The 27,584-nt window shown below is 40.8% G+C and overlaps 1 protein-coding gene across 3 annotated transcripts in view; it reads left to right on the top strand.

Annotated features, from left to right (window-relative positions):
• The window catches only part of elovl8b (ELOVL fatty acid elongase 8b), a 55,953-nt gene that overhangs the window by 26,087 nt on the left and 2,282 nt on the right, over window positions 1-27,584 (top strand). For all 3 annotated transcript variants that reach the window (XM_043699060.1, XM_043699061.1, XM_043699059.1), the window contains exons 2-7: window positions 1,159-1,246; window positions 2,026-2,213; window positions 5,954-6,034; window positions 17,506-17,562; window positions 19,528-19,642; window positions 21,783-21,910. In XM_043699060.1, the coding sequence (XP_043554995.1) occupies window positions 1,189-1,246; window positions 2,026-2,213; window positions 5,954-6,034; window positions 17,506-17,562; window positions 19,528-19,642; window positions 21,783-21,910 (627 nt within the window). In that variant the 5' untranslated portion in view covers window positions 1,159-1,188. The remainder of the gene's footprint in view (window positions 1-1,158; window positions 1,247-2,025; window positions 2,214-5,953; window positions 6,035-17,505; window positions 17,563-19,527; window positions 19,643-21,782; window positions 21,911-27,584) is intronic.

Below are 27,584 nucleotides of genomic sequence, written 5' to 3'. Positions count from 1 at the left end.
TACTTGGCAACCAATCAGCACTCTTCTTTATGCAATATTAAAGTTATTTTCTCTTCTAGCATTTCTAGTGGCCTGATGAGTGCAAGCCAATATGCTTTGACATGAGTCAAGAGATCGAGAGGTGCCCTGATAGAAGTTTATAAAATAATGAGGGTATAGATAGAATTAATGGTAGTTGTCTTTTCCCTCTGATGTGGGATTTAAAGTCTCAGGGGCACATTTTTAAATTGAGAGGAGTGAAATTTGAAAACGATATGAGGGGCAAATTTGTTACACAGAATGAACTTCATACTTCAGAGAATGAGTTGTTGGAATGAACTTCCTGAAGAAGTGGTGGATGTGGGTAACATTACAACATTTAAGACATTTGGATAGGTACATGAATAGGAACAGTTTAGAGGGTTTTGTGTCAGGAACAGGCAGGTGGGACTAGTTTAATTTGGGATAATGTTTGGCATGGACTGGTTGGACTGAAGGGTCTACTTCCCTGCTGTATGACTCTATAATGTCTTTTTTCAATGTTTTATTTGGGGGGGGGGAACATAGCCAATAACTTGGATCTTCATGTGATATTTTAATTTTTCATATGGATGGCATGGCTAATATACTGCAGCACAGTGCATTGTGACTTCTAAGCGCATTCTTCTAATCTGGTAAAGAGCAAGCTTTCCTCTGATTTCCTCATTTTGGCATGTAGAACTACCAACTATAGGCCAGGCAGTTTATTCACTGGGGTTTGAAAGCTGTAAGAGAGAGGGAAAGGAGGACAAGGGCATTTGGAGTTTTAGAGTCAGACAGCATGGAAACAAACCCTTCTGTCCAACTCATCCATGCTGACCAGGTTTCCCAAACTACACTCTTCCCATTTTCCTGCCTTTTGGCCCATATATGCCTCTAAACCTTTCCTATTCATCTATCTGTCTAAATATCTTTCAAATGTTGTAACTGTACTTGCTTGTACCAATTCTTCCTGGTGCAGCTCTTTTTACTGGCTCATTTCAAAGCAGTGGCGGAAGGATGGGGTGATTTTTTTTTTTGCAACAAAAATCTGTTCTAGTTTTTATTGGCTCAATTATAGATGTTTTATCAATAAGAGCTTGATTTCTAAAATAAGCAGAATAGTCCACCATTAACTTGTATTATGTTTATATCTTCCAGGAATTTCAATTATAGAACATTGTGAACTCTATGGCTTCTACCTGGGAAAAGATTAGAGACTTTTATGACTGGGCAGTGGAAAATGGAGGTAAGAGAAACAGCATTCCAGTATGTCCTCAAGAACCTAATTTATTACTGGATTAAACAGGTATAGAATATGGTTTATCGGCCAAAATAGGAGGAGAAAAACTGGTGTTTGTTTCACTATTTGTTTCCATTTTCTTCAGCATCAGTAATTATTCCAGTCTTTAATTTGTTGAAGCATGGATTACTTTATCAATGGGAATAGGTGGAGAGTGTGGATCATTGACATTCTTAAGGACAAAAGAACATATGGTGCACAGGAAATTATATAATGATGATAGAATTGGTTTTAATTCTTCTTGCAAACACGTGATAGGTTGCCTGCCTTCCTGCCCTATAATCTCACTGGATTTATGTCAGTCTTTTATTTGGTTTAAACACACCTTGTACTTTTCTTACGAATACACAATAAGAGGATCAAAGCTTTCTCTTCTTGTGAACATTATGCCTATAAATGTCTGCAGACATTCTGTGCCTTTTGCTGTCCCCGACTGCTACTACAGTTCCTAGATTTGGCTGGGAAAGTGTGTTTTTTTTGGGTGTATGGGACAGAGGATTGAGTACTAGCCTGTTTCATGTTTAAGGTACTGAGCACCAATTACATGTAGCTAGAAGGAATTTTGATTACCATTTCTTAGATTACTATGGCCAAAAAGTTTGCCTATAATTCAGATCTATTTTAAAGATAGTGTGTTCTTTATGTGGGGAAAAAGGTGTGTGCACGATTGTGTATGGTTAACAGCTGACTTATTTGTTTTAATTGTCTCTTTTCAAATATTTCAGACAAGAGGACTGACCCCTGGTTCCTGGTGTACTCACCAATTCCCATTATTGTGACCTTCATAATCTACCTTCTAATCTGCAAATATGGACCAAAGTACATGCGCAATCGAGAACCATTCAATCTGAAATATGTACTACTTGTTTACAATTTTTCCCTAGTTGCTATCTCCGCTTATATTTTTTGGGAGGTACGTGTGCTTCTTTCTAATTTCTTGTAATTAAGAGTAATCCTGTTATACTGCTAAGTCAGAAGTCTCGCGACACTAGGTTATAGTTCAACAGGTTCATTCAAAATCACAAGCTTTTGGAGTGCTGCTCCTTCGTCAGGCTCTTCTACTCAAGATCTCTTACTTCTGAAATCATGTGCTTTGTTCCCTCTTGAGAATATGTCCTGCCACAATCAATGATCTATGCTCATGAACTCCCAGGTTTCTGTCTCTAAATACCTTTTGAAATTGTTCCATTAAATCTATATTGCTTCTTTCTAACACACATGCTGCTTGTGTACCCAATCTGCAGGCCTATATCAAATTCAAATCTAACCCAGCCAGTTACCACCCTATCAGTTTACTCATGGTCATCAGTAAAGTGATGGAAGGTGTCTTCAATAGTGTTATCAAGCAGCACCTGCTCAGCAATAACTTGCTCAGTGATGCCCAGTTTGGGTTCTGGCAGGGCCACTCCACTCTTGACCTCATTACAGTCTTGGTCCAAGAATGGACCAAAAGAGCTGGATTCCAGAGGTGAGGTGAGAGTCACAGCCCTTGACATCAAGGGGTCACATCTGATCAAGTGTGGTACGCAGGTTGTGGTTGTTGAAGGTCAGTCGTCTTAGCTCCAGGACACCTCTGCAGGAGTTCCTCAGGGTAGTGTCCTAGTCCCAACCATCTTCAGCTGCTTCATCAATGACCTTCACGCTATCATTATGTCAGAAGTGGGAATATTCACCAATGAGTGCACAATGTTCAGCAGCATTCATGACTACTCAGGTGCTGAAGCAGTCCGTGTCCAAATGCAGCAAGATCTGAACAATTTCCAGGGTTGGGCTGACAAGTGGCAAGTAACATTTCCACCACACAATTCCAATTGATTGGTCAAGCATGATTTCCTTTCATAAATCCACGATGACTCTGTCTGATTCTAATACTGTTTTCCATCTGCTCTGCTGTTAAATCTTTTACAATGGATCTAGCATTTTCCCAACTCCTGATATCGGACTAACCGAGCTATAATTGGCATAGCCAGTTGAAAGGGCAAAGTTGCAGTCAGTGTGATGGGTTGATGTGTGTCTATTTTTAATGCAAGAAGTGTCAGGCAAAAAAATTATGAACTTAGAGCGCGGATCAGTACTTGGAGCTACGATGTTGTGGCCATTATGGAGACTTGGGTATCCCAGAGGCAGGAATGGTTATTAAATGTTCTGGGGTTTAAATGTTTCAAAAGGAATAGAGGAAGGTAAAAGAGGTGGGGAAATGGTATTGCTAATCAGAGTATCACAGCTGCAGAAAGGGAGGTCATCAAGGAGGGTAAGTTGACTGAGTCAGTATGGGTGGGAGTCAGAAACAGGAAAGGAGCAGTCACTTCATGGGAGTTTTCTATCAACCCGACAATAGTAACAGAGACCTGGAGAAGCAGATCGGGAGGCAGAATTTGGAAAGGTGCAGAAGTAACAGAATGGTTGCCATGGGTGACTTCAACTTCTCTAATATTGATTGGAACCTCTTTAGTTCAGCTAGTTTGGATGGAGCAGAATTGTGTCGGATTCCTGATTCAAAATATAGATAGGCCGACTAGAGGGGAGGCGGAATTGGATTTGTTGCTTGTCCGGGTAAGCCCCCTAAGCCGGATGGGATATACCCAAGGTTACTACGGGAAGCGAGGGAAGAGATTACTGTGCCTTTGACAATGATCTTTGCATCCTCACTGTCCACTGGAGTAGTACCAGATGATTGGAGGGTGGCAAATGTTGTTCCCTTTTTCAAGAAAGGGGATAGGGATAATCCTGGGAATTACAGACCAGTCAGTCTTACATTGGTATTAAGGATTCTGAGAGACAGGATTTGTGGTTATTTGGAAAAGCATAGTTTGATTAGATATAGACAGTATGGCTTTGAGGGGGAGGTTATGCCTCTCAAGCCTTATTGAATTTTTTGAGGATGTTACAAAACACATTGAAGGTAGAACAGTGGATATGGTGTATATGGATTTTGGCAAGGCATTTGATCAGGTTCCCCATGGTAGGCTCATTCAGAAAGTAAGGAGGCATTGGATACAGGGAAATTTGGTGATCTGGATATAGAATTGGCTGGCTCATAGAAGACAAAGGGTGGTAGTAGATGGAAAGAATTCAGCCTGGAGCTCAGTGATCAGTGGTGTTCCGCAGGAATCTGTTCTCGGACTTCTGCTCTTCGTGATTTTTAGAAATGACTTGGATGAGGAATGGAGGGGTGGGTTAGTAAGTTTGCCGATGACAAAATGGTTGATGAAGTTATGGATAGTGTGGAGGACTGTTGTAGATTGCAACAGGACATTAACAGGATGCAGAATTGCGCTAAGAAGCGGTTGATGGAGTTCAACCTGGAAAAATGTGAAGTGATTTGTTTTAGAAGGAATTTGAATGCAGAATATAGGGTTAAAGGCAGAATTCTTGACAGTGTGGAGGAACAGAGGCATCTTCGAGTCCACGTCCATAGATCCCTCAAAGTTGCCACCCAAGTTGATAGGGTTGTTAAGGCGTATGGTATGTTGGCTTTCATTGCTGGGGATTGAGCTTATGAACTGCAAGGTTATGCTGCCACTCTGTAAAGCCCTGGTTAGACCACACTTGGAATATTGTGTTGAATTCTGGTCGCCCCGTTGTGAGAAAGATGTGGAAGAGAGAGAGTGTAGAAGAGATTTACCAGGATGCTGAACTGGAGGGCATGTCTTATGAAAGAAGATTGAGGGAGCTAGGGCTTTTCTCATTGGAGCAAAGAAGGCGACTTGAGAGAGGTGTAAAAAAAAAGATGATGAGAGACATAGATAGAATGAATAGCCAGAGACTTTTGTCCAGGGCAGAAATGGCTGTCACAAGGGGGTGATTGGTGGAAAGTTTATGGGCGATGTCCAGGGAGTGGTAGGTGTGTGGAATGCACAATTGGCAGTGGTAATAGAGTCAAATACATTAGGGACATTTAAACAACTCTTGGATAGGCACGTGGGTAGGGAAATGAAGGATGTGTAGGATAAAAGTAGGATAAAAGGTCAGCACAACATCGAAGGCTGAAGACCCTGTACTGTGCTGTACTGTTCTATGATCTGTAGCTCCTTGTTTTCTGTCTACTTCTATGACTCTATGACTTCATTTTTTAAATCTTAGGGTTACATTAACTACCCTCAAATTCATAGGAACTGTGCCATTGATAGAATCTTGAAACATGACCATCAATACATCTATTATTTCTGGGGCCACTTTCTGGAGTCACCTTTACTGTGACTCAAATGCCTGTCTGATTGCTTGACTATGGAGTCCCCTATCACCGTTGCTCTTCCATATTTCTTTCTTCCCTTCTACCTTGTGGAGTGATTGTGGTACCACAGACTTGGCTGTGATTGAACTCTGAGGAAGCATGACCCTCAGCAAAATGAAAACATCTATTAGCAAGCAAGCCTGTTGGACTATAACCCAGTGTTGTGATTTTTAACATATCAAGAGTTGAGATATTTGGATCAGATGCAAATCAATGAATATCGTTTCAATGCATCATTATTAAATGTCTGAAGTGAACTGAGACTCTATTTATTGGCAGCAGAGATAAAAGGTGGCAATCACTCAGTGTGATACCATTTGATTTCATCTATGACAACATATGGTTCTGTTTCAGCGGAAGTGTTCATTGTGTGGATATTGTGTTTTTTAATAAATCTAATACCTAATGTTTCTTTCTAGTTCCTGGTGACTTCAATTCGTGCAAAATATAGCTATCTTTGTGAGCCTGTGGATTACAGCAACAGTGAGCTTGGACTGAGGGTGAGGAATGTTGATAGAAAATAGGGCTAAAGATCTATATAATGAAATGTATCAGTAAATCTGATGTCCAACATTTAAGTTTGATTCTGTGAAGTGAGCAATGATTTTAGTCTGTTCATTCACTTTTTTACTTGTATTTAAAAGCATGACAATGTGTTATTTCATTAAAAGTGGAACATTTTCCTGAACAGTTACAATTTGACCTCTGCAAAGTGGCTGATTTGTTGACTTGGAATTTGGAAGGGGCCTAAGAAGTGAGGACCTAAACTCACAGACACACTTTGCATTTTCCATTCCTTACAGGTATAGATGTGCTTTAGAGCCCCATTTTTAGAGTCCCATTTTTAGATTCAGTGACATGTCACTTCGTAAACTTATCTGGATCAGATGCTTATGGCTTTGCATGCAAATTTCTTCCATCTCCCTAAAGGCTAACTAAATTAGCAGTAGTTGAGGTGACATTTGATTCAAGTCATCATCTGTTTTCGTGACACAAGCTAAAATATACAAAACAGTAGGTATGAGCATAATCGATTATTTGTTGAAAGGCAACTTATTTGTGTAATTATGAAATGCACTTATAATGCTAATTCTCCTTTGTCATTTCTTATTTTCACAATATGGATTTATGGAAGGGAAATCATGTTTGACAAATCTACTGGAGTATTTTGAGGATGTAACCAGCAGAATACTTGGAGAACCTGAGGATGTGATACATTTAGGTTTTCAAAAAGCTTTTGGTCAGGCCCAACACAAAATGTTAGTGCGTAAAATGAAAGTGCATGGGAGTCATAGCAATATACTGGAAAGGATTGAGAATTGATAGTAGACGGAGACAAACAGTATAAATAAATGGGCTAATTTGAAGTGAAGGAATGTGAGAAATGGGATACTACAGAGATCCAGTACCTGGGCTCCAACTATTCGTCATATATGTTAATGACTTGTTTGGTGCGTAAGTGCTGAGGAGGACATACAGGCTTCAGGGCGATTTTTGACAAATTGAGTGAGTGGGCGAATACATGGTAGATGCAGTATAACATGGGAAATAATGAAGTTGTCCACTTTGGTTGGAAAAGCGGAATGACAGAGTCTTATTTAAATGGTGGTAGATTGGGAAGGAAGGATTGAGGTACAAAGATTCTTGGGTGTTCTAGTACACTGGTCTTTGAAAGCAAGCATGCAGTGCAACAAGCAGTTAGGAAGGCAAGTGGTTTTTATTACAGGAAGATTTGATTACAGGAGCAAGAAGGTCTCGCTGCTGGACAGGGCTTTGCTGAGAAAACCTGGAGTATCGTTCAGTTTTGGTCTCCTTTCCGAAAAAAGATACACGTGCATCGGTTTGTTCATCTGATTTTGGGGATGGTGGATTTGTCAATTGAGGAGAGATGAGGTTGATTTAGTCTGTATTCATTGGATTTTAGAAGAAAGAAAGGGTTATCTCATTTATAACATTCTGACAGTGCTGAATAGATGCAGGAAAAACATTTTCTTGGCTGGAAAGTCCAGAACAAAAGGTCACAATTTCAGGATAGGAGTTCGGCCATTTCTGACAGTGATGAGAAACGTCTTCACTGAGGGGATGGTCAACTGTTTTCTACTACAGAAGGCTATGGAGGTGAAGTCACTGAATATATTTAAGAAAGATGCAGATTTCTGTAAGCTATAAGTATTGACAGCTATGGTGTTGTGAAGGACGATCAATCATGACCATGTGGGCAGCACAGTGGCTTAGTGGCTTCCTCTCAACACCAGGGACTGATTCAATTCCAGTCTCAGGTGACTGTGTGGAGTTTGCACATTCTCCCCATATCTGTGTAGGTTTCCATCAGATGCGCTAGTTTTCTCCCACAGTCCAAAGATGTGCAGGTTAGGTGGATTGGCCATGCTAAATTGTCCATAGTATCCAGGGATGTGCAGGCCAGGTAGATTAGCCATGGGAAATGCAGGGTTACTGGGATAGGATAGAGGGGGTGGGTTTGGCTGGAATGTTCTTCGCAGTGTTGGTGTGAACTTGATGAGCTGAATGGCCTCTTTCCACACTGTCGGGATTATATGATTCACTTTTGAATGGCAGAGTGAACTTGATGGGTCAAGTGGCCAACTTCTGCTCCTACATTCTATGTTTCTATCTTCAAATGCACAATTCAGGGGGGTCAATTAGCTCAGTTGGCTCTCTGGCTGGTCTGCAATGCACAGTGGCTCCAAGAGCATGGATTCAATTCCTACACCAGCTGAGATTACCGTAAAGGATTCTCTGTCAGACCCTCAGGTTAAACCACCAGCTGTCATCTTTCTCGCGCTCTCTACGGGGAGCAGCCCGATGGTCTGTTTTGAATGTGGTGGCTTTACATAATTCATCTGAACAGGTTTGCAAATATGGTGGCAATAAAACGTGGAGCTGGAAAAAGCATAGCAGGTAAAGCAGCTTCAGAGGACCAGGGGAGTCGATGTTTCAGTTCGGAACTTTTAGCAGGACTGATGAAAGATTCCAACCTGAAACATCGACTCCCATGCTCCCCTGATGCTGCTTGACTGGCTGTGCTTTCTCCAGCTCCATACTTTATCAACTCTTACTTTCCTGCATTCGCAGCCCTCACTATCTCCAAGTGTAAGTTAGTGGTCAACCAAATACAAATCCATAAATACTGCTATCAAAGCAGGAAGGAGGTGAGGTGTTGCATTCTTCATAGTTTCACATGGAAATAAAATCATTTAAACATGATTCATTTTTATAATACTATGCAATCTGTAGCTCCATCCCTGTCTGTCCTTTAGTTTTCCAAAAACAAGAAAGGTGTGCTGTGGAAGTGCTATCTCTGAGATTTGTTCTGAGTCCAACAATAATGTTGTGGGTATAATTCAAAATGGGAATTTCTTTACATGTTGATGGAAAGAGGAATAACTCTATTGCACTTCACCCCAAGCCGTGCTGATATGATTCATTAATTGTGGTTAGCTTCAGAGTAGCATTAACAGAAGCCCATTCTTTACAGATGATTGAGAAGAGACATGAAACAGAAAATATAAAGTAATCTTAAAACATGAATCTGTCCCTCAAGGAATCAAATTATATTTTTAAAATCTACAGCATGTGTAAAACTACTTAACATTGAGCTTTGTGTATCCTTGAAGTTAATTGGCTTCAGTTTTTATACCTCAAGTTGAATACATTCATACAATGACAATTTAAATGTTCTCTTTTTTATGACAAGTTGAGATTTTCAGGTGGTTTTATGTTGGCATATGTATGCATTACATGTTGAACTGAATTTCAACTATCATGGGAAAAGGGTGCCAAGCAAGGGCAAAAATCCAAATCATCTGTCAGTAATGAACCAATATTGTCAACAATCGTGAAACAAGTTCAAGGAGAAGTCACTTGTCTCACACTACTAGGATGTTGAAACGCATGAAAGTATCCGCTGAGGTGTTATGTTGTAGTCCTTATGTGAGGTTTGAACTTGCTGAAAGATGAGTGTGCAACCACTGATATCTGAGCAGAAAGAGGGATTCTGTACTTTAATCTTCAGGTTGTTTGTGACTGGCTTGAGGCTTGTCATTAAGCATTTTATTGTCACTGGTATTCTCTCTCCCTCTCCAAGCCATTTGAGATTGAAGTTGTTTCCTATTTTTCTCATAGAATCAGCTCCATCACCTTTCACTTGGACATTCTTTTTATTTAAAATAAGTTATGTCTGTATAAACATTGGATGATAAAGGTGTTATCTTACTGTGTTTCTTCAGTGACTGAAGATTGAGTTTTTGCAACATTTATGACTCAATATTTTATCTGCAAATAATAACAGTTCTCTGATTGATAGATTTGTGTGCAAACACATCAAGTTCATTCTGATTCTTTATTGAATTAGGTAGAACAGCTACACAAAAGTTGCATTTGGTTCTTGTAGCTTCTAGGGAAAAGACAAAGTGCAGTTTCCACTTTTGGGCAATTTTCCAGTGCTAATTGTTATTATTTACCTTCACCCTAGTTAGACAATGAGCGTGAGCAGGATCAGAATCTCTGGCATTATTCCCTGCTTTCCTGATTTAAATTGTCTATCGATGCTCCCAGTACAGGCTAATATATGAAAAATAATATATGTAACTGAAACACTGGCAGGTGTTGTTTATACATTAATTGATTTTTTTTTTCCTTTGGTTTTGCTACTTTTTTCCTTTTATTTTATTTGTTGCATGTTATCAAGGATCTATCTGGTCATCTGGCAGGGAACATTGTGAACAGACTGTTAGAGACAAGAATATATCCTTGATACTTCTCCATACCTGAATTCTATGTTGGCTCATAACTGATAAGTGATTGGATTTTCCTTGCTGCTGCCTACTCCCTTCCCACTTATGATTGTGGAGGTGCTGGTGTTGGACAGGGGTGGACAATGTTAAAAATTACACAACATTAAGTTATAGTCCCAACAGGTTTATTTGGGAGCACTAGCTTTCGGATGCTGCTGCTATATCAGGTGATCATCAACCACCTGATGAAGGAGCAATGTTCCAAAAGTTAATGCTTCCAAATAACTTGTTGGACTATATCCTGGTGTTGTGATTTTTAACTTCCCCATTTATGCAGTTTTCAATGGTGGTATTGAAACAACATCCTCCAGTGATTACTGATTTTGCTTTGGTACCATTGAAAAGCTAGACCATTTTGTAAGGGGTGCCATGCTGAAATGCTAAATAATTTGACTTAAATATTTTACTAATATGTTCTTGCACTTGTTGCAAAGTTGTTTGTATTACAAGGCAGATGGCTCCTTCAATGGTTCAGATTGTTTATTTGCTTTTATGTTCCCCAGAAAAGGGAAAGGTTTAATCTCAATGTAGTTGTAGGCCACAGCTGAACCCTGTTTACAAGTAATCAATCTCTCAGAAAATGGCTTGTGTGGGAAAATGGATGGATTCACACTGGCATAATAACAGTGCTTCTTGGAGGTTGGATTAGGTAGTTTACAGGGGAGAGTAAAAGTGGTTTAATTCTGTTCTTGCACCAGCTGAGGTTACCATGACACTTCCCTTCCGAGTACTTGGAACTAACACTTACTCAAAATAGATAATTTCCCAATATGAAACCGAATTGACTTAAAAGTTAAACAAAGCAAATAGTCCAGCAGCACTGTTCCTTTTAATAGAAACATTTGTACAATCTGTATGATCAACAGAGACTTTTACATTAACTGTGAAAATCCCCATCCCAATTTTGCTTTTCCAATAATCGTTGTATTATGCATAGTGACTTAAAATCCGAGAATCACTACAGTGTGGGAGCAGTCCATTCAGCCCATCAAGTCCACACTGACGCAGCATTCCACCCAGACCCACCCTATCCCTGCACACTGGGGTAATTTAGCATGGCCAATTTATCTAACCTGCACATTTTGGACTAGAGCACCCAGAAAAAAACGGCTGGAGGAAGAACGCCTCATCTTCCGCCTAGGAACCCTCCAACCACAAGGGATGAACTCGGATTTCTCCAGTTTCCTCATTTCCCCTCCCCCCACCTTGTCTCAGTCCCAACCCTTGAACTCAGCGCCATCTTCCTAACCTGCAATCTTCTTCCTGACCTCTCCGCGCCCACCCCCACTCCGGCCTATCACCCTCACCTTAACCTCCTTCCACCTATCGCATTCCCAACGCTCCTCCCCCAAGTTCCTCCTCCCTACCTTTTATCTTAGCCTGCTAGGCACACTTTCCTCATTCCTGAAAAAGGGCTCATGCCCAAAACGTCGATTCTCCTGCTCCTTGGATGCTGCCTGACCTGTTGCGCTTTTCCAGCAACACATTTTCAGCCCCCACTCAGAAAAAACCCAGGCCGACACTGGGAGAATGAACAAACACTCATCTAAGGATGGAATCAAACCCGGGTCCCTGGCACTGAGAGACAGCAGTGCTAACCGCGGAGCCATCGTGCTGCCCGCTAAAAGTTTAGATCTGTACCCTGTGCAAACAGTATAAATGTTGTGATTGTTTGCAGAAGTGTAATACTGATGTCATAGAGATGTACAGCATGGAAACAGACCCTGTGCTCTGACTCGTCCATGCTGGCCAAATATCCGAAATAAATCTAGCCCTTTTTGCCAGCATTTGACTCATTCCTCTTGATCCTTCCTATTCACATATCCATCCAGATGCTGTAATTGTATCAGTCTCCACAACTTGCTCTGGCAGCTCTTTCCATACATGAACCACCCTTTGCGTGAAAATGTTGCCCCTTACTTCCATTTTAAGTCTTGCCTTAGATCTATGCCCTCAAATTTTGGACTGCCCCATTCCAGGGAAAAGACCTTGTCTATTTAACCTATCCATGCCCCTCATGATTTCACAGACTTCTTTCAGAGCACGCCTCAGCCTCCAATGCTCCATGGAAAATAGCCCCAGCAAATTTAGCCTCTCCCTATAGCTCAACCCTCCAACCTTCGCAACATCCTTGTAAATCCTTTCTGAACCCTTTCTGAATCCATTAGGAGGGAGACCACAATTGCACATGGTGTTCCAAAATTGACCTAACAAATGTCCTGTACATGACCTCCCAACTCTCATACTCAATGCACTGAAGAATAAAGGAAAGCACACCAAACGGTGCCTTCTCTATCCTATCTACCTGTGACTCTACTTTCAAGGAGCTGTGAACCTGCACTCCACGGTCCCTTTGATCAGCAACACTCTCCAGGACTTCACCATTAGGTGTACAAGTCCTGCCCTGATATGCCTTTCCAAAATGCAGCACGTCACATTTATCTAAATTAAAATCCATCTGCCACTCCTCAGCCCATTGGCCCAACAGATCAAGATCTCCTTGTACTCTGAGGTAACCTTCCCTGTCCACTACACCTCCAATTTTGGTGTCACCTGCAAACTTATTAACCGTACTTCTTTTGTTCACATCCAAATCATTTATATAAATGATGAAAAGCAGCGGACCCAGCACCGATCCTTGTGGCACACCGCTCGTCACAGGCCTCCAGTCTGTAAAGAAACCTTCCACCACTAGCTTCTGTCTTCTACCTTTGAGTCAGTTTGCATCCAAATGGCTAGTTCTCCTTGTATTCCATCTGATCTAACCTTGCTAGCCAGTCTACCCTGAGGAATCTTGTTGAAATGCCACACTGAAGCCCACCGCTCTGCCCTCATCAATACTCTTCATTACTATTTAAGAAAAACTCAATCAAGTCGGCGGCACGGTGGCACAGTGGTTAGCACTGCTGCCTCACAGCGCCAGAGACCCGGGTTCAATTCCCGACTCAGGCGACTGACTGTGTGGAGTTTGCACATTCTCCCCGTGTCTGCGTGGGTTTCCTCTGGGTGCTCCGGTTTCCTCCCACAGTCACAAAGATGTGCGGGTCAGGTGAATTGGCCATGCTAAATTGCCCGTAGTGTTAGGTTAAAGGGGTAAATGTAGGGGTATGGGTGGGTTGCGCTTCGGCGGGTCGGTGTGGACTTGTTGGGCTGAAGGGCCTGTTTCCACACTGTAAGTAATCTAATCTAATCTAAAAAAAAAGTCAGTCAGATGTGATTTCCCACGCATAAAATCATGTTGACTATCCCTAATCAGTCCTTGTTTTTACAAACACATGTACATCTTGTCCTTTTGGATTCCCTCCAACAACTTGCCCACCACTCAGGCTCACTGCTGTATAGTTCCCTGGCTTGTCCTTACTACCTTTCTTAAATAGTGGTACCATATTAGCCAACCTCCAGTCTTCCAGCACTTCACCTGTGTCTATTGATGATACAAATATCTCAGCAAGGGGGCCTGCAATCATTTCCCTAGCTTCCCACCGAGTTCAAGATCAGGTCCTATCCATACCTGTCTCTACCTGACAACATATGCTTCTTTCTTATTCTTAACCAAAACCTCAATTTCTCTAGTCATCCAGCATTCTCTACACCTACTATTCTTGCCCTTCACCCTAATAGGAATGTACTGTCTCTGGACTCGTTATTTCATTTTTGAAGGCGTCCCATTTTCCAGCCATCCCTTTTTCCCTTGAACATCCGTCCCCAATCAACTTTTGAAAGTTCTTGCCTCATGCCATCAAAATTGGCCTTGCTCAAATTTAGAACTTTAGCTCTTAGATCCGGTCTATCCTTTTCCATCACTATTTTAAGCTAATAGAATTATGATCACTGGTTCCAAAGTGCTTCTCCACTGACACCTCAGTCACCTGCCCTGAAGTATTTCCCAATAGCAGGTCAGGTTTAGCACCTTCTTTGGTAAGTATATCCACATACTGCATAAGAAACTTTTCTTGTCCACACTTGGCACATACCTCTCCATCCAAGCCCTTAACATTCAGGCAGTCCCAGTCTATGTTTGGAAAGTTAAAATCCCCTACCATGACCACCATATTATTCTTACAGATAACTGAGATCTCCTTACAAATTTGTTTCTCAAATTTCCCGGTGATTATTGGAGAGACTATAGTGCAATCCTATTCAGGTGATCATCTTTCCAAATATCTTCTCTGGATGTATTCCCATGAATATCCTCCCTAAGTACAGTCGTAATGTTATCCCTAGTTAAAAACACCATTTTCCCTGTTCTGTTGTCCCCTTTTCTAAACTTCCAATAGGATTTATACTCTAGAATGTTCAGCTGCCATCCTGTCCATCCCTGATCCATGTCTTTGTAATTGCTATGATATCGTAGCCCCGTGTTCCCAACCATACCGAGTCCACCAGCCTTACCTGTTAGCCCTGTTGCATTAAAATAAATGCAGTTAAATTTATCAGTGCTACCTCCTACTCTGTTTTATTCCTACCTCCCCTAAGTATTTGACTTGCTCCTTTTCCAAACAATACCAGTCTCAGACTGATCTCTTTCCCTCACTATCTCCCTTCCAAATCAGGTGCAATTCATCCTTCATTTACAGGTCACTTCTACCCCAGAAGAGATTCCAATGGTCCAAAAATGTGAATCTTTCTCCCTTGCTACTGAGCATTAATTATTTTATTCAAGTTACATCTTCTACAAAAGTTTCAATCGTGCAAAACTCTCACTTTTCTTCATTTGAATCTGAAGAATAAGTATAAATTGAGTAGTGTAGCCTGGTGTTTCGGCATAGGAAGATTAATCTAATGCTTCTTCCAGTACCAGTACCAGCATGATCGAACCCTAACGTACAATTGCCAGTTCAACAATTTAATTTTATATGACCTGTGTGTACTATTTCAGCTGATTTTTGCACTTTTTCTAATTGAATGCTCACTCAATCACTACGTGTCACACTTCATTGCCTTGTTGTGGTGACATATATTTAAGAATTTGATGTTTCTACTACTATTTAATTATGGAATTAATAACACTGGGCACTAATTACACAAATTTTCTATAATTAATGCATAATCTGCAATGTGTTATATTTGAAAATGTGAATCAACATATGAAGATGCAGAAAACAAATATTGATTTAAAATGGTCTTGTTCAACTTTGCAATATTAAGTGTACACCATAGATCATGAGGTTGTTAACAACTGTATAGATAATCTGGTCATTCATTGGGACCAAGATATAAGCACCAACTGAGGGTTCACATTTCCAATAATTGGAAATTAAAGCAAAATATATACATTGCATTTTTTGTGTATAATACTTTAAAGATTATCTCGAGTCGCAATTTATGGGTGAATGTTGCCCTGCCAATGTCATGTGTTGTAAAATCTGACCATTTAATACAGAAGCAAATCAATAGTCAGAATCAAAGTAAATAAATGCTCAGGGATATGTAGTATTTATTGCAGTTTAGTAAGTAAGGTTTGTCAATACAGGAATTGACTTGTCTCTCAGGAGGTTCTAGCAGATCGGAAATTGGTTGACATTTCCATTTTCAGAAAGGTAACAAAGCAGATATAGGCAATAACAGACACATCAATTTTGCTTCAATAGCTTGCAAAATAATATCAGAAATAAATTTGAGAATTATCTGTACAATGAGCTAGATATCTGTCATATATAGATTCAGATTGGGAACCCGTTTCCATTTTGACCTTATTTAGAAAGTGAGAATGTAGGTTTATTGTTGGGAACTCTGTTATATGTACCTGGATTTACAAAATACATTTCCAAAGTAATGGAAATATACATAAATCATTGACATAGGTTAGTAACTAGCCAAAGAGAGTATACTTTCATTGTAGAATCATTAGATTGTTACAATGAAGAAGCAGGCCACATAGCCCATTGTGCCTACAGTTATTTTGGGCAATGGTTTGGGCCAAGCAAGTTGAATGAAACACCCCCAAAAATGGCATTGGAACTACCAGTATTTTTAAGTTACAGCATTGGTTTGGATTTTAAAATCTGACTGACTGCAATTTGGCTACATTTACAGGTGATGCCAAACTCATAGAATTATACAATGCAGAAGAGGCCCTTCGGCCCATTAATACTGCACTGATTTAAAAACTGCTGAAAATCTATACCAATCCCACTTTCCAGCATTTGGCCCATAGCCTTGAAAGTTATGATATTTTAAGTGCTCATCTAAGTATGTTTTTTTTTAAAGTTTGTGAGGTTTCCCAATTCAACCACCCTCCCAGACGGTTTATCCCAGGTTCCCGACTCCCTCTAAGACAAATATTTTTCTCAAATCTCCATCAAACCTCCTTTTCACCTGACATTATGTCCCCTTGTTGCTGATCCTTCAATTAAGAGGAACAGTTGCTTAATATCCTCTATGTCCATGGTCCTCAATCTTATACACCTCATTAGTGTCTCCTGTCTGCTTTCCCAGGTTGCTTTCTTCAGAGCAGAATCTATTTGGCCTCTCTTCATGGCTAAACCTTTCCATCCCAGGTGAATCTCCTCCTTACCCACTTCAGTGCAGTCATGCACTTCCTATAGTGCAGTGACCAGAACTGCGCACAATACTCCAGCTGTGGCCTTACCAAAGTTTTGCGCAGCTCTAACGTAACCTTCCTGCTCTTATATCTGTGTCACTTTTTGTTTGGATAAAGTGTGCTTCTTAGCTACCCTATTCACCTGTCATGGCAATTTCAGGGATACTCAGGCAGCGCATTAAGATCTCCCTGCCCCTCTGAGCTTCTTAGTGTCCTGCCATTCTCTGAGTACTCTCTCTTGTCTTGTCACTTCTTCCAAAGTGTATGACCTCACACATCAGGGTTAAATTCCATCTACTGCTGATCTGCCCATTTGGCGAATAGCTGAAGTTCAAAAATAGGCCTAGCAGAACAGTGGCAGGTCAAATTGAATCAGGGTGCAAGTGAGGGAACGCTGAAAATCTCAAGTAAAAAGAAGCATTGGAAATAAACAGACATCTGAAAATCTTTGAGCAGAATTTTTATCAGTAAATTTCAGTGCAAAATGCTTGCTCACAGTACCAACGTTTCTTTTGTGATGGCAATAGGCTTACTTTGCATGTCTACCATTTTATATTTTTATTTTAGTCTTTATCTTTTCAGCTTTTTCTTCATCACCCTTGTCTGTTTACAGATGGCAAATGTCTGCTGGTGGTTTTTCTTCTCTAAAGTCATTGAATTGATGGACACCGTAAGTGATCAACTTTTAATATGGGAAATACTGTACTTTTAGTTTTTTCAGTGATTACATTGCACATTGTTTTCAAAATTCTGTTTGCTCTTAAGAGGCAATATTATTGCTTTTCTCAGATTTTCCCTTCAAAGAGGTTTTTGAATTGGAAACTAACATTCACAATTCAATTACTAATTGACCAAGTGTGCCGTTGGAGGTTTTTTTTTGGAACTTCACTTTTTTCCAATTTGCAGTGATTAGTGAATGCACCTCTGGCACAATAGTACTAACCCATGCTGACAATAAAACTGTGTGTGCCATGGTACTTACCATATATGAATAAATGACTAATAATCGATTGAGTGTAATTCATTAGGACAATGTCACTGCTTTCACTGCTTCTGGCAAGGTACTATTATTGAGCGTGCATTAATTTGGCTGAGACAACTAACCAGTACACTTATAACTCGTGACTTGATACAGTATGGTTGATTCTCACTTAAAAGTGAAAAATGCTTTCAAGCTCTATTCTCGGACTGGCACCACTAAAATAGGCTAATGATTTGCCTGGAGATGAGTTAATGCCCCAAATGCTTTTTGAACTGAATATTAAATGATGCTATGCTATTGAAAGGTGACCAAAGGTTTTCAGTGTCCTGACCAGCATTCCACTGGTTACATATTCCGCCAAAAATAAATGAACAAGTCACTCAACACATGGCTTCTTGTGAAGATTTTTCTGTGTAAAATGGCTGCCCTATTTACATGTAGAATAGTTGCTACAATTCAATGACTTTTACTTTTGTTCAGTGCTATGAGATTGTTGCTAAAGGAAGCAGTGAAGTGCTGTACAATTGCAATTTTTATTCGTCGTACTTTGACGTGCAAATACAGTTTGAGCTTCTTTTCTAAACCTGGTTCATCCATGTTTTTGAGATAACTTCAACTGCTGTTGGAACAGAATGGAAACTTGTCGATTACATGATCAAACCTGAAATTAGTATTCCTTGCCAGTAATAGTATGGTGAATTGGATGCCTGCTTATTTGGGATCGCTTTTGATAAGAGAGTTCATATCCTGGCTATGAATGTTAATTCAAAGCCAAAAAAAATTAATTAGCACCATCTAAAATTCAGGACTTGGCTTATGGACAGGGAGAATGAGCTGCAAACTTGTTACTTTTTGCACATTAGTGTTGCATTGCATGCATTTGCATATGTAACCATGATAATTAAGAGAACTCTATAAATGCATCTGCTTACTAATATTGTTTACTATCTGGTAAAGTATGCTGTGAAATAAAAAAAAATTGAATGACATCAGTTATGCCATAGCATTTTTAATGAATGTTCTAAGCATGTTTTTCAATTGCCATGCTGCTAAATTATTTTGACATTCATCTCTGTGGAGTACTATGCAAGAAGAGACTGAACGTAATCCTATTAGAAATTTAATCTCCCAGTGTGAAATATGATTTTCATGGCTTCAAAATGGAATTTGAATAAAATCAATACTAATATCTCCTTGGAGATATTACACTTAAAAAAAAAAAATGCTTTATATAGACTAACATTATTAATGGCATTGGCCTGGTGATAGACTAGTCTGTCTGTCTGAGATAATTATAGAGCATCCTAAATAATATACTGTACATCAAATCTAATGAACGTTATAGTCCTGAATTTAACATCATTGTGAATGAAGTAATGTTGATTCCAACTTACTCTTTGCACCAATCTAGAATTTTTTTGTCAGTTTTCAGAAAAGCAACATAAAAATTGACTGTTCTCTTGTTTCGTCTCTCACTGCGACCATTCAACGTTTTTGTTCATTGCCAAGAGGTGACAAGGGGCGAAGCAGAATGGATTAACTATTTTATCTCCCTTGAACCTGCATTGTGGATCCTACAAGTTTCCATCCTTTTTTTCATCATTTCCGCAGCCCTTTTGACTCCTTTTTTTTGTCTTGTTTTCTTTTGGACAGATATTTTTCATTCTGAGGAAAAAGTATAATCAGATCACATTTCTTCATGTTTATCACCATGGTACAATGATTTTCAACTGGTGGGCTGGAGTGAAGTATGTACCAGGGGGTCAGTGTAAGTATTCAACTTGTGGCCAACAGGACAAATACAGCTTTATGAAAAACCTTTTACATGAAGTGCTCAGTTATTGACTTTTCAAATCAAATTTTACGAGAATACTTTAAAATTAAAATTATTTGCAAGTAACATCTTCCATTGCATCATTTTTAAACTGGAGCGCGTTATCAGCAGAATTGTTGGCAAATATCCTGGTGTTTTATAATCAACGTATTCGGGTCTCTCAGTGCTGTTGTAGAGCAGAAACAACTTGAGCAAAATATCTGTAATGTTAGAGGTATACTGTTCAGTGCCTTTTTAACCATGTTGGCCCTTTGAAAGCATTGTCCAAATTAATGCCATGATTTCTGCCCATGACCGGCCAGAGGAAACAGTCTCTTCCTACTAATATGATCAAAACTTCTCATAAATTTGAATTCTTCTGTTTAGGTTCTAATGAGGAACAGCCTCAGTTTCTCCATTTAACTATATATTTAAACTTACTCATTTCTGAGAAATTTCCTTTGCCCTCTCCATAGGGCTTGATTTCTAAGCACTTATTCACTCTGTCTTTACTTGGAGGCTGCCAGTCTCTTGTGTTTCAGTGCAGAGGGAGAGGCAGGCAGCTTATCACAGTGGGGAGTGCTACACAGAAAGAGGGTGGATATGTTGCTGTAAAGCACAGGACTACATCAGTGACCCCCTACAGCAAGAATCAACAGCTTGCATGGCAAACACGCTGCACGTGCTTCAAGTAAATAGCCATGTGTGAAATTCAAAGGGGACTGGACGGTAATGTGTTAAAGGGCATTAGTCAAGGGGTACTGCTGCATCATAAGTTCAGATCAGGGGCATACTCAATTCTAGTCTGGGTGGTTGGCCACTGTCTGTCAAGTACTTGGTGCTATCAGAATGTAATGACCTGTGACCTTGAAATCCAGGAATTGGGCCACTGTCACCCCTGTCAGTGAAGTTCACCTCGTCACAGAATTCAGGTAGGTAGGTCAGTCAGGGTGGTGTGGACACATCAGTCTAGGGGGTTTAGCCACATTTCTTCCTGCAATGTGACAAAGGGAGAGTTTGAATTTGTTCGACATGGATAGAAGAGTAATGAATGGTAATGCAGGAGAGGTGATGGATGGCCCCCGGTGAGTCAATAGAAAGCATAGAGGACGGAATAGGTTAGTTATTATGAGGTGAGTGAGGGCTGTTGACTTGGTGTGATACATGGAATAGTGAGAGGTGCAGTCAATGAGCCTTGGTGTGAGTGTGCAGTTGTAGAGCCCTCATGTGAGTGATGGCTCTAGGAACGTGGGATGGCAGAGAGAAGATGGTGGTACTTAGCCTTGTGATACACAGTAATCTTATTCCTGAACTGGTAGGTGTTTCTTTTAATTTAGGTTATTGCACTGTCTCTGGATGCTAACTGGGTCTAGGTTTCCTGGGTTTGGCCAGGTCTGCCCTCCTCTCCAAATCATTTCTCTCCTCTTCACCTCACCCCGGTAGGTGATAATGGTGAAGTCCAACAGTGTGAGGGGCAGTTCCTGGTTTGCCGTTTGGAAGTGGTGTGCAGTCAGGCTTTAAATAAAGTGCCTGTGGGATGAATGCAGAAGTTCACAGTAGTGGTGAGTGATCTGCTTCTGCTGCTATGCAGTTACGTAAGAAGGCTATCAAAGAGCTCCATAGTATAATTAATGAGTTGAAAAGCTCAAGCTTGTGTGAGACAAGTAGTTGTGAACTGTGGCAGACTAGACGCAATGACACAATGCTTTACCTGAGAATGAAAATATTCAGCCCAAAATTGTTACAGCACAGAAAGAAGCCATTCCACGCATTGTCTGCACCAGATTTTTGAAATAGCATTTCACTTACTGCCATTTCTTCTGTCTTCTCCATATTTTCCTGCACATTGTACTCATTATGTCAGCTGATGTGAAACTTCTTTCTCTGTTTTTCTAAATTATCTCCTAACTTTTCATTTCCAAATAAACAGAACATTGCAGCACAGGAAAGACCATTGGTTGCTGCTGGTTCTTTGTTTGAACAGATTGGCTGATAACATGACCATGAACCTTTGTCATGAAGAATGGAATTGTCCAGCTATTGACAAACTTGATCTCTTGTATAGCTGCAAGCAAATGTTCTTTCTTTTCTTCAGCCTTCTTCATCGGCTTGTTAAATTCCTTTGTTCATATTGTGATGTATCTATACTATGGAATTGCTGCAATGGGACCACACATGCAGAAGTACTTGTGGTGGAAGCGTTATCTCACTATGCTTCAGCTGGTAAGTTTGCTTCATATTCATATGGTGTGATTCTCTGTGGGGCTTTCATTCTACAAGTGAGCCAAAGACAATCTGCAAATATTTTTAAAAATCTGATAGTGTCTAAAACATTTCAGATATTATGTTGTGCACCACAAGAATCTTCATACCTGAAAAGACATCTTATCCTTAAACAATACTTAAGCGACGCTACAAATGTGTATTTCAGTTGTGAAAATTTGCTGCGGGTCAGGCTTTTGCACTTTATTACAGCAAAAGAAATTGGCATTAAGAACATAGAAGCGGGAGTAGGCCATTCGATCCTCAAGTCTGCCCCACTGTTAACAAGATTTGTGGCTGATTTGGCCGAGGCCTTGGCTCCTTTTGATGCCATCTCCACAGAGCTGTCAACTACCTGGTATTTCAAAGATCTACTTAACTCCTGATTAAATACTCTATGATCTAGCCTCGATGAGGCTCATTGGGTTAGAGAATTCCAAATATTGACTGCCCTTTGGGAGAAAAAATTCCTTTGCATCTCAGTTTTAAATGAGCATCCCCTTCTACAATTATGTCCCCTTGTTTGAGATTCCCCCAGTAGGTGAAACATCTTCTCAACATCCACCCTGAGTCTTGCATCTTTCAGTAAGATTGCCCCTCAAGATTTAAACTGTAATGAATAAAGTTGAGAGTGTGGTGTCAGAAAAGCACAGTAGGTCAGGCAGCATCTGAGGAGCATGAGAGTCGACGTTTCGGGCAAAAGTCCTTCATCAGGATTGAGGCCTCATTCGTGAAGAAGGGCTTTTGCCTGAAACATCGGCATTCCTGCTCCTCAGTTAATCCTGACCTGCTGTGCTTTTCCAGCACCATACTGTCCCCAGCATCTGCAGTCCTCACTTTTGCCCTGTAATGAATAAAGACCTAACCTGTCTAGCTATTCCTCATATGTCAACCTCTTTCATCCTGGAATCAACCGAGTAATCTATTTTAAAACAGCCTCCAAAGCCAGTGCATCCATTTTTCAATACAGGGGTCAAAGCTCTGCGTAATGCATCAAGCACAGCCTCACCAACACCCTGTCTTGTTGTAACAGGGTTAAAAATCTCTCAACACCAGGTTATAAGCCAACAGGTTTACTTGGAAACACTAGCTTTCGGAGTGCTGCTCCTTCACCAGGTGGTTGTGGAGGATAAGTTCGTAAGGCACAGAATTTATAGCAAAGGTTGTAACAAGACTTCCTTGTGTTTTTAACTTCAACTCTCTAGCATTAAAGGCCATAATTCTATTTGCCTTTTTTAATTACTTGCTGTATCTGCATGCTAATGTTTTGGATTTCATGTACATATCCCTCCAAACCTTTCCTATTCACAAACTTATTCAAATCTCTCTCAAACATTGTAAGTGTACCTACGTACAACAGTTTCTCTGGAAGTTCATTTCACACATAAACCACTCACTGTGTTAAAAGATTTGTCCCCATGTCCTTTTCTTAAAACTTTCTCCTCTCAACTTAGCAATATTCTCCCTAGTTTTGGATTCCCCCACCCGAGGGAAAAGACTATTGCTATTCACCTTATCTATGCCCCTCATGATCTTATAAACCTCAATAAGGTCCTCCCTTAACCTCCCATGCTCCAGTGAAAAAGTGCCCGTCTTTCCAGACTATGTTTATATCTCAAACCTCCATTCCTAGCAACAACCTGATAAATATTTCTGAATCCTCTCCAGTTTAGTAATTTCCGTCCTATAGCAGGGTGACCAGAACAGCACACGAGTACTCATCAAGAGGACTCGTCAGCATCCTCTACAACCTCAACATGACGCCCAAACTCCTGTACTCAAAGGTCTGAACAATGAAGGCAAGCAAGCTAAATACCTTCCTTACCACACACTGTACCTGTGATGCAAATTTCAAAGAATTATGTACCTGAACCACTCTATCTCTCTCTGTTCTACAACATTACCCAGGGCCTACCATTAATTGTATAAGTCCTATCCTTGTTTGTTTTACCAAAATACAGTACCTCCCGTTTATCCAAATTTAAACATCTTCTGCCACTGCTCGGCCCATTGACTCAATTGCTCAAGATCCCTTTGTAATTAGATTAGATTCCTTACATTAGATTACATTCCTTACAGTGTGGAAACAGGCCCTTCGGCCCAACCAGTCCACACCGACCCTCCAAAGAGTAACCCACCCAGACCCATTTCCCTCTGACTAATGCACCTAATACTATGGGCAATTTAGCATGACCAGTTCACCTAATCTGCACATCTTTGGACTGTGGGAGGAAACCGGAGCACCCGGAAGAAACCCACACAGTAACGGGGAGAATGTGCAAACTCCACACAGACAGTCACCCAAGGCTGGAATCGAACCTGGGACCCTGGTGCTGTGAGGCAGCAGTGCTAACCACTGAGCCACCGTGCCGCCCTAAATCTTTAGATAACCTTCACTGTCCACTATACCACCAGTTTTGGTATCATCTGTAAACTTACTGACCGTGCTTCCTATATTCTCATCCAACTCATTCTTATAACCATAAGACATAGGAGTGGAAGTAAGGCCATTCGGCTCATCGAGTCCACTCCGCCATTTAATCATGGCTGATGGATATTTCAACTCCACTTACCCGCACTCGCCCCGTAGCCCTTAATTCCTTGCGAGATCAAGAATTTATCAATCTCTGCCTTGAAGACATTTAATGACCCGGCTTCCACTGCACTCCATGGTAATGAATTCCACAGGCCCACCACTCTCTGGCTGAAGAAATCTCTCCTCATTTAATTCTAAGGCTGTGCCCACGGGTCCTTGTCTCCCTGCCTAACAGAAACAACTTCCCAGTGTCCACCGTTTCTAAGCCATGCATTATCTAGTAAGTTTCCATTAGATCTTCCCTCAACTTTCTAAACTCTAATGAATACAATCCCCAGGATCCTCGGCCGTTCATCATATGTTAGGCCTACCATTGCAGGGATCATCCGTCCGAATCTCTGCTGGACGTGGTCCTGTGCCAGTATGTCCTTCCAAAATTGGACACAGTATTCTAAATGGAGCCTAACTAGAGCTTTATAAAGTCTCAGAAGCACGTTCCTGCTTTTATATTCTAACCCTCAAGATAAATGGCAACATTACATTTGCTTTCTTAATCACGGACTCAACCTGCAAGTTAACCTTTAGAGAATGCTAGACTAGCACTCCCAGGTCCCTTTGTACTTCTGTTTTATTGATGTTTTCATCGTTTAGAAAATAGTCAATGTCTGTATTCTTCTTTCCAAATTGCAAGACCTCGCATTTGCTCACGTTGAATTTCATCAGCCATTTCCTGGACCATTTTCCTGAACTGTCTAAATCTTTCTGCAGCCTCCCCACCTCCTCAGTACTACCTGCCTGTCCACCTAACTTTGTATCATCAGCAAACTTCGCCAGAATGGCCCCAGTCCCTTCATCTAGATCATTAATACATAAAGTGAGCAACTGCGGCCCCAACGCTGAACCCTGTGGGACACCACTTGTCATCAGCTGCCACTCTGAAAAAGAACCATTTATCCCAACTTTTTGCCATCTGCCAGACAGCCAATCCTCAATCCATGCCAGTAGCTCACCTTACTCAGCAGCCTCCCATGAGGCATGTTATCAAAGGTCTTTTGGAAGTTTGGATAGATAACATCTACTGGGTTTACCTGGCGTAACCTACTTAAGTCTTCAAAGGATTCTAACAGGTTTGTCAGGCATGACCTCCCCTTACTAAATCCATGCTGACTTGTTCTAATCCAACCCTGAACTTCCAAGAATTTTGAAATCTCATCCTTAACGATGGATTCTAGAATTTTACCAACAAACGAGGTTAGGCTAATCGGCCTATAATTTTTCATCTTTTGTCTTGATCCTTTCTTGAACAAGGGGGTTACAACAGCAATTTTCCAATCATCTCGGACTTTCCCTGACTTCCGTGACTTTTGAAAGATCACAACCAATGTCTCCACTATTTCTTCAGCCACCTCCCTCAGAACTCTAGGATGTAGCCCATCAGGGCCAGGAGATGTATCAACTTTTAGACCTTTTAGCTTTTCTGGCACTGTCTCTTTCGTAATGGCTACCATACTCAACTCTGCCCCCTAACGCTCCTTAATTGTTGGGATATTACCCATGTCTTCCACTGTGAAGACTGACGCAAAGTACTTAGGTTCTTCAGCCATTTCCTTATCTCCCATCACTAGCCTTTCAGCATCAATTTGGAGCAGCCCAATGTCTACTTTTGCCTCTCGTTTGTTTCTTATGTATTGAAAGAAATTTTTACCATCATTTCAAGTATTACTTGCTAGCCTACCTTCATATTTGATCCTCTCCTTCCTTATTTCTCTCTTTGTTATCCTCTGTTTTTGTAGTCTTCCCAATCTTCTGATTTCCCAGTGCTCTTGGCCACTTTATAGGCTCTTTCCTTTTCTTTGATACATTTCCTGACTTCCTTTGTCAGCCATGGCTGTCTAATTTCACCCTCCCCACCTCCCTGGATAATCTTTCTTTTCTTTGGGTTGAACCTCTGTACTCTATCCTCAATTACACCCAGAAACTCCTGCCATTGTTGCTCCACTGTCTTCCCCATTAGGTTCTGCTTCCAGATGATTTTCATCAGTTCCTCTCTCATGCCCCTGTAATTTCTTTTATTTAACTGCAACACCATTCCATCCGATTTTCCCTTCCCTCTTTCGAACTGCAGACTGAACTCTACCATATTATGATCGCTGCCTCCTAAGTGTTCCCTTACTTTAAGATCTTTTATAAAGTCTGGCTCATTACATAGCACTAAGTCCAGAATAGCCTGCTCCCTTGTGGCCTCCATCACAAGCTGTTCCAAAAAGCCATCCTGTAGGGAATTCATGAATTCCCTTTCTTTGGATCCAATGGCAACATTATTGACGCAGTCCACCTGAATATTGAAGTCCCCCATGATCACCGTGACCTTGCCTTTCTGACATGTCCTATCTATTTCCCAGTACATCTTGCGCCCCTGGTCCTAACCACCGTTAGGAGGTCTGTACATAACTCCTATTATGGTTTTTCATCTTTGTGGTTCCTCAACTCCACCCACACAGACTCCACATCATCTGACGCTATGGCATTCTGTGCCATAGATTTAATTTCATTCTTAACTAACAAGGCAACCCTGCCCCCTCTGCCCACCTCCCTATCTTTTCGATAAGTTGTGAATCCTTGGATGTTTAACTGCCAGTCCTGAACCCCCTGCAACCAAGTGTCTGTGATGCCTACCACATCATAATCATTCACGATGATTTGTGCCGTTAATTCATCTACTTTGTTACGAATACTACGGGCATTCAGGTAAAGTGCCTTAATGCTAAGTTTCTTATCATTATAAAGTTATCCTTCCTTTTTGCTGCATTCCTAGTCTGCTTCGAGCTTAAACCCACCTGCACATGTGTTATCCTGCTGTTTATCTTTCCATTTAACTCCATACTCCCTGTTGCTTTTGCTTTCCCTCCCCCTTGACTCATAAGTTTAAAGTCCCCGTGACCAGCCTATTTATCCTTTTTGCTCGAACACTGGATCCAGATCGGTTCAGGTGGAGATCGTCCCATCGGTACAGACCACCGTGACCATCGGTTTCAAAACTGATGCCAATGTCCAATGAAATGGAATCCCTCTTTCCCACACCAATCCCTTCGCCATGTG

The sequence above is a fragment of the Chiloscyllium plagiosum genome, chromosome 11 (genome assembly GCF_004010195.1).
Source record: "Chiloscyllium plagiosum isolate BGI_BamShark_2017 chromosome 11, ASM401019v2, whole genome shotgun sequence".
NCBI lineage: Eukaryota > Metazoa > Chordata > Chondrichthyes > Orectolobiformes > Hemiscylliidae > Chiloscyllium > Chiloscyllium plagiosum.
The sequence above is the reverse complement of the archived record's forward strand: the minus strand, read 5'-3'. Positions and strand labels throughout refer to the sequence as shown.